Consider the following 11047-nt stretch of genomic DNA (forward strand, 5'->3'; position numbering starts at 1 on the left):
GAGCCTTAACCACTGGACCACCAGGGAAGTCCCCCTCAAGGTTTCCTAAAACACGATTTTGACTTATCTCTGCAGCCTTGTTTCCTACTAAGCCCCTACGTACACCCTGTATTTCAGCCAAACTTAATGGCTCCCTGTCCCCCTACAGCTCATGCTGTTCTACCACCTGGGACATTCTCCTCTCCATTCTCTTTGTACTTGTCCCATCTGATCCATCCTCCAAAACCCAGGACTAGTCATTAACAATGGACTTTTGTGATTCCCTCAATTGATTCCATTTCTCCCTCTTCAAGCCTCCATTGGATTTTGTAGATCTCATTTCACTTAGCACACCCTGTTCTGCCCTTGAGGTAGAGAAAATATAGTCAGACGTTACTGTCTCTGACTTCCTTTCTAAATTTTAAGCTCCTTGAGGACAGGAAATCTGGTTTTATCCACTGTATATTCTCTACAACACCCAGTGTTTGCCTCCAACCCTCATTTGGTGCTCAATAGTACTGTTGATGGATGCGAGTGCCATTCTGAAGGAACTGACAGGCAACGAGGAGACAAAAGCAAGGTCATTAAATTATGGCAACCTGGTGAGGAAGTGACCATGCCGTGAGAATTACAGCAACAATGCTAAGGGAGTTCAGAGGAGGCTTACTGAAGGAGGGGACACTCTGGTACCTCAGAGTGGAATTTGGAAAGGCACAAGTGGAGAGGGAGAGCACGCAAGCAGAGGGAACCACCTAAATAAATGCAGGGAAATGGGGAATTACAGTGTATATACAGGGAAGAGCTAACATTTGGTTTGATTAACTGTAGGATGCTAGAAAAGAGAGATGTGGGAAGTAAATTATGAGAAAGGCAATCTGAACTTCATTATGCCCAAACCATACTTTGGGCTCAAACACCATTTTTCTGTTATCTAAACCTTGTAACATTCTTGGTCCGCTGCACCAAACATCACTTTTTTTTTTTTTTTTTTTTTGCGGTACGCGGGCCTCTCACTGTTGCGGCCTCTCCCGTTGCGGAGCACAGGCTCCGGACGCGCAGGCGCATCGGCCATGGCTCACAGGCCCAGCCGCTCCGCGGCATGTGGGATCTTCCCGGACCGGGGCACGAACCCGCGTCCCCTGCATCGGCAGGCGGACTCTCAACCACTGCGCCACCAGGGAAACCCCAAACATCACTTTGTTACCTGGTATGTTGCTAGCATATGAGACAAGAGATTGCATCTGCTCGCTCCTAGAAGATCCACTTTTTGACACACATCCATCTTCAATTTGTCAAAGCTTTTTTTGGCAAGGCGAACTTGTGTCTGCACCTGTGAAAGTAAAAGAGGATCTCTGAACCACTCAAACTATTTGGTTAAAATTTGTCAGTGAGAAAACACCAATGGCGGGATTAACTTTTTCACCTAAGAAAACACCTTTGAAAATTCCAGGCAAGTGAGAAGATGCTACAATATCCATTCTTTACTTCCAAAGGATCTAAACAACAGTACTGTATATCATGATTTTACAGCAGACTTACCATCCTAGTATTTTTCTCAGTCGAGTGGTAGAACTCCTCTCCTCTCAAGGCATTCACAAACTGACCATAGCGGGAAGAAGTCTGGAAACACGCAGGGTGGTAAGGGGATAATATTTGCCTTACTGTTTTCCTATGGTTCTTTGAAGCTGACTTCCCCATATACTCTCCACTCTCCTTCCCCTAATGTTAACATCTTACATAGCATGATACATTTGTTAAAAATATGAAATTAATACTGATACAATCCTATTAACTAAACAACAGATGTTATTCAGATTTCTCCAGCTTTTCCACTAATTTCCTTTTTTTCTGTTCCGAGATCCAATCTAGGAAATTGTGACACAGCCTAAAAAACTATCCCCACTGACAAACTTTCAACTTTTTATTATTGCATATGCACACCAGCAATCCTCCATCCATCCCTAAGCCGTGCAGTAATTCAGGGATGGAGGGAAGGTCAGGAAGATTCAGAAATGTTATTCTACATATTATTTAATAATAATACAGAAAGTTTTAAAATTTAATACAGTTACATTAAAAATAGTGGAATCAAAATTTCCCCTTCCTCTAACCTGAAGCATCACTATATCCTATTTTAACCAGGGAAAGGGAGTCACATATTAATTTATCTCAGATAATTCATGCAGTTGTAGTTACCAGGTAGGTAACTGGGAGTTGGGAATAATGCTGACTCATTAATGGTAGCTCTTTCATCACAGGATACCTCGGGTGGGTATCTCTGGGGACACGAGGACAATGTCTACCTTGATCACCATTATATGATAGGCACCTGGCGACCTGGTACAAAGCAGGTGCTGAATATATATTTGGTGACTGAATCAAGAAAATTTCCAGACCATTTCTAAAGGTAAAGTACCTGAGTACCATTTTAAAGTAAACCTTTAAAGTAGTCTTAAAAGTGATAGTTTTATTTTTTAATAAAAATAAACATGAAGATTATTTGATTTAAAATATAGTAATTTTACCACTAATAATTTATATTCACAGCTTTTAAAATTATAGGGTATTATACAGTAATAGTAGCAATTGACACAATTGTTATCATTTGTAACAGTTTAACAATCAAAACAATTCAACAATAGATATAATTCAAAATTAATATTATACAATCGACACAAGTGAACAATTAATACAATTCACTCATCACATGCCAGCTTTATTCTCTGTTAGCCTCTGTTATTGCGCTCTGATGGCTGAGGGTAAGAGGCTTCATCAGGGGAAGTAACTGACAGGCAGGGCTGGCATTCTAGATTAGCCTGCCTGACTCCAAGGCCACGCTCTTCTGCTGCCCCAAACGACTTCCACTAACCATTGCAAAATCAAGAAGCTCAAAATTATGATTCTACCCGGAAGCACAACTTTTCCTGTAGGCTTCTATGGAACTGGAAAATAATCAGGCAGTACATTTAATACCATATTGACAGAATTAATACCCTATATGAATAGGGTCTTGTTTCTATAGCTGTGTAAAGCATTTCCTAAGAATTCCTCTGTATTCCTAAATCTACAGAGCTTGGAAAACCAGCAAATGAAGCCATCCAGCTCCTCTCAAAGCACACCATGAGCTTAAATAAATCCCAGAACTCGATCATTCCTCACTGTGGAGTGGAGAGACTCTAGGGAAAGCCACTGGGGCGTGCGGACTATAAAAAAAGTTGGGATGTGTTAAGTATCAGTGACTTTCTGCCCTCCTTTGAGAGGAATAGGGATGATACAAAAGAGAAAACCCAAGTTCCTTAAGGGAGAAGTGGAAGAGTGTAGAGGGCAAGAAGTTTAAGCAGCTGAGAATTTCACTGCAGGTCCCCACTGGTTCACCAGCTGCTCGAGCCAGGAAGAACTCCTCAACTGGGATCCTGAAAGGCATCTGTCTTTACCCTTTCCTTCTGAAGGGGAAGGAGATAAATACACGTGTGAGCTTTCATGTATGCACTCATTCAACACACGCTTAGTGAGCGTGAGCGCCTATTATGTGTCAGGACCAGTGCTCGGCGCTGGGAGGTCTGTAAAGGAATGAGACACATAGCAGGCGGTCAATAAATACTTAAGAATGAACGCACAGAGGCCCAAGGACCCCTTAGCCTTTTAGAGAAGACAGATAAGTTAGCAACTATATTATAATACAGTGGGAAAAGTTAAACAACAGAACTAAGAGTGAAGACAGAGGTAGCACAGACAAGGGAATGATCAATGCCGGGGGTGGCATGGGCAAGGGTGTTGATCAATGTCATTAGAACCCCAACTAGTATCCAGGCTTTCTAGTATCCACACCCTTAGCCCTGTAACTTTGTAGTCTCCTCCCACTCTGACACTGGGCTTGGTATGTGACTTGCTTTGCTCAATGGGCCAAATGTGATGAAACTGGAAGCTTGGGGAAAAAAATGCTAGCATGCTTACACTTTCTCCCTCCCTTCTCTGAGACTGCCAAGAGAACATGCCCAGGTCAACCTGAGAATGTGCCTGGGCTGGCCAGTTGGAGAGGTGCTGAGGCTTGTGCATGCAAGAGACACGAGAAGAGCCCAGTGGTCCCAGCAGATCAGCCTTTGGCAAGCTGATGCCCAGACATGCGAAGGAGGCCAGCCACGGTCAGCAGAGCCTCTCCCCTCCCCACCCCACAGCTCACGGGTGAGCCCAGCAGAGACCAGAATTGCTGTGCGAACCCACAGACTTGTGAGCAATAAGAAATGCTTATTGTTTTAAGCCATTGAGTGTTACAGTTGCTTATTTCATAGCATTATTGGGGCCATATACATAACTGATATAAACGGTAAGTAAGGGGCAATGAAGGCTTCTGAGATGACGGGATATCTGAGGTGAGTCTTAAGGCATGAATAGGAGTACATAGTAAATACAAGGTAGCCATGAGGCTGGCCTGCTTATGCGGAGGTTCTAGATTTTTCTAATTAAATACAAATTACTTTTCTGTAGGGATGTGAATTTTGCTTTTTCCTTCACATTAACCTAATCAGTTACACATAGATATTCTTTTATCCTAGAAGAAAACTTAATTCTTTTTTAGATATTCTTTTATCCTAGTAGAAAACTCAATTCCCTTGCTTATAACACAAAGCTCATGAATTAACATACGTTGAAATGTGCCCTAATTTAATTTTGTTTGAATTTTGTAAAGTAATTTTAGAAACCTAGAAGACGACTTCAGCACTTGACCCAGTGAGTTCTGAAAGGCCATATGCTTTGTGTGTCAACAATGATTATTAAAATACTTAATGCACTGCTGAGTTGCCAAATGTTGAGCCCTTTCCCTGCCAAACAAGGAGGATGTTACACTGTTGGGCATTTTGAATACGGCAAAGTTCATTTAATATTTTGTGCTCCATGTCTGTTCTCTAAAACACATTTCCAGTCTGCAGCCCAAGGACAAAACACCAAGGACACAGGCGAGCATAGGCCACCATCAAGAGTCTAATTTCATGTGCTTCCAGATGCACTTAAGTAAAAAATGTTTTGATTATTATTCCTTTCAATCCCAAATAAATTATTTTCAATTACAGAAACATCTTGAGGAGCTCCTGTAGTTTTCAAGGTTCTTTAAAAAAATCTTCAAACAAATGTATCTTTTTTTATTTCTTAATTTTACGCCTGTTGCCCCAGCTTTGTTCTCTTATTCTCCAAGCTCTAGGAAATGATCACATATATTTGACCCTTTTTAGCATGGGTCCTGCCTTCCCAAGGCTGCAGAAATTCAATTCACCAGAGAAAGGAGTAATGTCTTGTGTGCCAAAACTACAGGGCACTTCTCTGTACTTACTCGTCCGAACCTGAAATTCTACCTCTTAGCCCCAACTTGAACTACATATGATGAAGCCAAAGCTATTCGTACTCAGTACAATCTGGCTTCTCCATTTAGTGGGAAAAGTCTTCATATTACTACACAACCAAATAATTTGAGAGTAGCTTTGCACTTTTTTCCTAGTGTTTTCTTTCCTTTAAAAGTAAAATAAAGCCACACCCCCCATCTTACTCTTACTTTTACATTGTCTTCTAGAAGATGGATTTGTCTCTCTCCCTCTGTCCATTCACTTAGTAAATATATACTGAGTATCTTCCACGTGCCGATAACAGTGAGCAAAATGGAGGCCTCATGATGACAGTCCAGTGGGCATTTTCATAGCAGTGCGGAAATAACTACAAACTGAGTGAGATGATCAGAAGGAAAGCCACACAGTTCCCTAAGAATGATTTACCAAGAAATCTGAACAAGAGTATGTTCTGGGAAGTGGTGCTCAAGCTCTCTTCTGAAGGACTGAGCATGGTTAATTGTGCAAGGAGAGAGAGCTCCAGCAGGGGGAGGAGGATGTGCAAAGGCCCTGGGGTAGAGGGCAATAAGACAGGCCCCAGAAAACTAGTGCAGCTGGATTGCTGACAGCAAACAGAAAGGTGGTATGAGATGAGGCAAGAGAGTTGGGCTGGGGCATATCTCAGGGCCTTGGAGGTGTGCTCAGGATTTTAGTTTTTATCCTAGAAGCAGTGGAAAAACATTGGAGTCTTTGAAGCAAGGAAGAGATAGAACCCTATTTTCAGTTTGAAAAGATCACTCATTGCAGTGTGTGGATGGATTGGAGGGAGATGAGAATAGAGGAGGAGAGATCTAGAGTCAAGGGGAGAGATGATGGTAGCTTTAAACTTGGGTAGTGATGCTAGATATGGAAAAGAAAGCTCTGATTGGAGAGATATTTAGTAGGTAAAACACACTGGACCCGGTGAGGGGTTAGATGTTGGGGGTATAGAGGATGACTCCTATGTATCTGACCACGCCAAGCCCAGTATCACTGTCTAATTTTCCTTTTCCACCAGGTGATTTTACTCATGTCAGTTCTTGTAGACACCTCAGACCACATCAGGATTCTTGGCTTGCTTTCTCAACCAGTTCTCAATACTCCTCCCTAATTAACTTGATCTATTCATCCCTATCTATGCATCCTGCATTCAGAGAAAAATTTTAAGATCAGAGAATATACGAATTACTTCTTTTGACTTTTAGGAAGGTGCCACAAGAGAAAGTCTAGCCTATCTGAAGTCACTTGGAAAACAGAAGGTCAGATATTTGGCTTCATTAAAAGAAGACTGTTTTCCTGAGGCCAACATACTAAGACCTCTAGAGGGTCAGATGATCAAACATCTTGCTGAGTCATTTTACTGGACCTGATTTATCCTATACTTATCCACTGATGGCAGGAGCAATTCTGACATTGTATTACGCACAGAAGTATGTATAAGTGACTGGGTGTGCACCATGCATGTGTGTGGGCAGCCACGTGTAGACTTTAGAAGCTATCTATTTTTGGTCTTCCCTTAACAAAACCCTCACCCTGCTTTCAAAAATGTTCCTTTTCTTTATTCTAATAATGTGGCTTAAATGGGGGTTGTTGGTATGCTCTTTTATAGACCACCCCTCCACTCGAACTGACTGGCCCGGGGATGAGCACCTTAACCCAAGTTGAGTCAGTCACAAGGCACCATGGACGCCTGATTCAGGGAAAGGCACTTGGTTCAAGCTGGACGAATCAGAGCGCTTCCTCAGGATTTTTTAACTTGGAGCTAGAGAAAATAAGTCTCAATCCTTTTCTAGGGACTTCCTGCACCAAGGGCAGGAAGTCGTGGCATTTGAATTTCCTGTGGTATGAAGAAAATTGGTCTGAGAGAATAAAGGTGATATATAGAGAAAAGCATAGAAGAGACAAGAGTCCTAGCGGCATTCAAATTCCTGGATCCCGAATGTCCTTTCTGTGGTCACATGAGATTTCTCCCTTTGCCTCAATTGATTCAAGTTTCTGCTATGCGGAACCAAGCACTAATACAGGCTGCTCACTTTTGCCTTCTTGGAAATTCATATGAAAGGTTCTATGATAAGGATCCTTTTTTAACTTTGATTATTCCAGGGTTTCTAAGATTTATTTAAACAGAGAACCCTTCCCATATTTCATATACCACCTATTACATGCAATACGTTTTTTAGGGGGGAAATCCCTGTTTTACAGAAGAAGAAATCACGACTTAGATACTTAACTGATACATAAAAATTAGAATCAAACTTAGGTGTGTTTGGTTCTCTAATTGATGCTCTTTACATTAATCCATGGGACACAGGGTAACTGGTCTACCATTGACCATGTAACTCACAGTGTTCCAAGTCTATGACATGCACAATAGGTGCAGGTACCATTTCAGGTACCTGAAATCGACTATGCTGGACTTAATCAATTTAGATGTAGGCATAGGGAGACTCCCAAGCTACATAGCCTGAATAGTACTTCTATCAGCAATCTAAGGCTCTTTAGCTCAGACTCCTCAACAAAGTGGAAAGAAACCAGTGCATCAAATTCCCTTAGGTGCACAGTGGACAGTGGATTCCCTGATTTCTAGAGGAAAAATATGCAAAGAGGGTATCTGTTTCATTCTGTGCCTAGAAGCTGATGCCAGCACTGTTACCACCACTAGCATCACCACCACCACCATCATCCTCATTATTTCTTTTTTAAGGTTTAATTAAGTTTTTAATAGGGTAAACATTAATCTTTTTTTAAAACATTTTTATTGGAGTATAATTGCTTTACAATGGTGTGTTAGTTTCTGCTTTAGAACAAAGTGAATCAGCTATACCTATACATATGTTCCCATATCTCCTCCCTCTTGCATCTCCCTCCCACCCTCCCTATCTCACGCCTCTAGGTGGTCACAAAGCACCAAGCTGATCTCCCTGTGCTATGCGGCTGCTTTCCACTAGCTATCTATTTTACATTTGGTAGTGTATATTAGTCCATGCCACTCTCTCACTTCGCCCCAGCTTACCCTTCATTACTTTTAATCAGCTTTATTTATGAGGTAAGATTTAATTTTAGGTGTACAACTCGATGAGTTCTTGGACAAATGTATACAATCATGCAACTACCATCAGAACTATGATATGGAACATTTCTATCACTCCTTAAACTTCCCACTGCAGTCAATTCCTTCCCTCAAGTCCCAACCTCTGCCAACTACGAATCTGCTTTCTGTCACTACAGATTAGTCTTTTCTAGAGTTTCATATCAATGTAGTCTAGTTTTTTTTTATGACTGGATTCTTTCACTCAGCATTACCCCCTGGAGATCAGTGTTGTTACATGTATTTACAGTGTGTGCTTTCTTATTTCTGAGTAGTATTTAATTGTATGGATACAGCGCAATTTGTATACTCATTTGGGTTGTTTCCAATTTTAGGCTATTTTGAATAAAACATCTGAGCATAAGTTTTTGTGTAGACATGCTTTTAATTCCTCTTGGGCAAATAGGAATAGGATTCCTAGATCATACAGTAATTGTAAATTCACTTTTATAAGAAACTGCCAAACTGTTTTCCAAAGTAACTATATCATTTTGCATTCCTACCAACAATGAATCCAAATTCAATTTGTGCCATATCCTCTTTAACACTTGGTATTTTCAGTCTTTTAAGTTCTATCCATTCTAGTGGATGTGTAGTCATAGTTATTATAATTTTAATTTGCATTTCTCTAATGACTAAAGATGTTGAAATTCTTTTTATGTCTTATTTGCTACTTATATATCTTTAGTAATGTGCTTATTCAAATCTTTTGCCTATTTTTAAAAATTAGGTTTGTCTTTTTATTACTGAGTTATGAGTTCTCTATATGGATAATATAAATCATTATCAGACATCAGTTTGAAAACATTTCCTTTAAACCTGAAACTTGCCTTTAATTTTCTTAAAAGTGCCTTTTGAAGAGAAAACATTTAAAATTTTGATGACATCTAATTTACCAAATTTTTCTTTTATCTAGTTTCTCTTTTTGTGCCTTTTTTACCAAAACATTCCCTAACTCAAGGTCACAAAGACTTTTTCCTGTACTTTTTCTTCCAGAAATTTTGTATTTTCAGCTATTACATTTAGATCTATAATCCATTTCAAGTTAATTTTTGTATGGTATGAGGTATGGGTATAGGTTGATTTTGTTTTCCCCACATGTGGATATCCAACTGTTCCATGTGTTGAAAAACTGTCCAACTGCCCATTGTATTGCCTTGGTTGGCACTTTTGGCAAAAATCAACAAGCCATTATATGTGTGGGTCTATTTCTGGACTCCCTATTCTACAATTTTGTTGTATATGTTTATCCTTATACTAATACCATGCTGTCTTGATTACTGTAGCATTATAATGAGTCTTTAAGTCAGGTAGTATAAGTCCTACAATTTTTTTCAGAATTGTTTTAGTTATTCTAGGTTCTTCATATTCCTACACATATCTTAGGGCTAGCTTGACAATTTCTTCAAAAAAGCCTTCAGGATGTTGATTAGCACTGCACTGAAGCTACAGATTTACTGGGAATTGACGTCTTAACAATATCTTCAGACCAATGAACATAGTATATCTTTTCATTTTCTGGATCTTTAACATTCTTTTAACATTTTGTTTTTCAGATGTTAGTGCACAGATTTTGCACGTTTTGTTAAATTTATTGCAAAGTATTTCATATTTTTGATGCTATTCTAATTTTTATAAATTTCAAGTTCTAATTGTTCATTACTAGAAATATGGATTAATTTTTGTAATTTGTGTGACCTTGTTAAATTCAATGATTAGTTTTAAAAGCTTTTTCTGAAAGATTTTTCAGGATTTTCCCTCTCTATAATATATCTATGTAGACAGATCTATGTACATATATCATGTTGTCTGAGAATATAGACAGTTTAATCTCTTCATTTCCATTTGTATGTCTTTATTTACTTTTCTTGCCTTATTGAACTGGACAGGATAATGTTGACTAGAAGTTGATGTGAGCAAACATACTTGCCTTATTCCTTATCTCAGGGGGGAAGTGTTTATTCTTTCATAATTAAGTATGATGTTAGCTGTATGTTTTTCATATATGCCCATTATCAGTTGAAGATATTCTCTTCTACTCCTATTTTTAGGAGAATTTTTATCAGGAATGGATATTGAATTTTATCAAATGCTTTTTCTGGATCCATTGAGATGATCATATGGTTTGTTTTTGGTCTATTCACCTCCTAAATTACATTGACTGATTTTAAATTGACCTCCATTCCTCGGGTAACCACATTTAGTCAAGATTATATTTATTTCGCTTAATAGTCCTTGCTCTGAAGTCTATTTTGTCTGTTAATGTGGCCACTTCAGATTTCTTTTGATCAGGATTTATAGGCCATATATTACTGTATCCGTTTACTTTTAATCTAGCTATATCTTTATATTTAAAGTGAGTACTGAGACTATTCTCAGCTCCATCTTTTTTTTTTTAACATCTTTATTGGAGTATAATTGCCTTACAATGGTGTGTTAGTTTCTGCTTTACAACAAAGTGAATCAGTTATACATATACATATGTTCCCATATCTCTTCCCTCTTGCGTCTCCCTCCCTCCCACCCTCCCTATCCCACCCCTCTAGGTGGTCACAAACCACCTAGCTGATCTCCCTGTGCCATGCGGCTGCTTCCCACTAGCTATCCACCCTACGTTTGGTAGTGT

At 39.4% G+C, this 11047-nt stretch overlaps 1 protein-coding gene across 9 annotated transcripts in view; it reads right to left on the minus strand.

Moving 5' to 3' along the window:
• The window catches only part of ICA1 (islet cell autoantigen 1), a 145211-nt gene that overhangs the window by 40751 nt on the left and 93413 nt on the right, over positions 1–11047 (minus strand). For all 9 annotated transcript variants that reach the window (XM_028490038.2, XM_028490039.2, XM_028490041.2 and 6 more), the window contains exon 7: positions 1184–1309. In XM_028490038.2, coding sequence (XP_028345839.1) covers positions 1184–1309 — 126 coding nt within the window. The remainder of the gene's footprint in view (positions 1–1183; positions 1310–11047) is intronic.

This window comes from Physeter macrocephalus, chromosome 5 (assembly GCF_002837175.3).
Source record: "Physeter macrocephalus isolate SW-GA chromosome 5, ASM283717v5, whole genome shotgun sequence".
NCBI lineage: Eukaryota > Metazoa > Chordata > Mammalia > Artiodactyla > Physeteridae > Physeter > Physeter macrocephalus.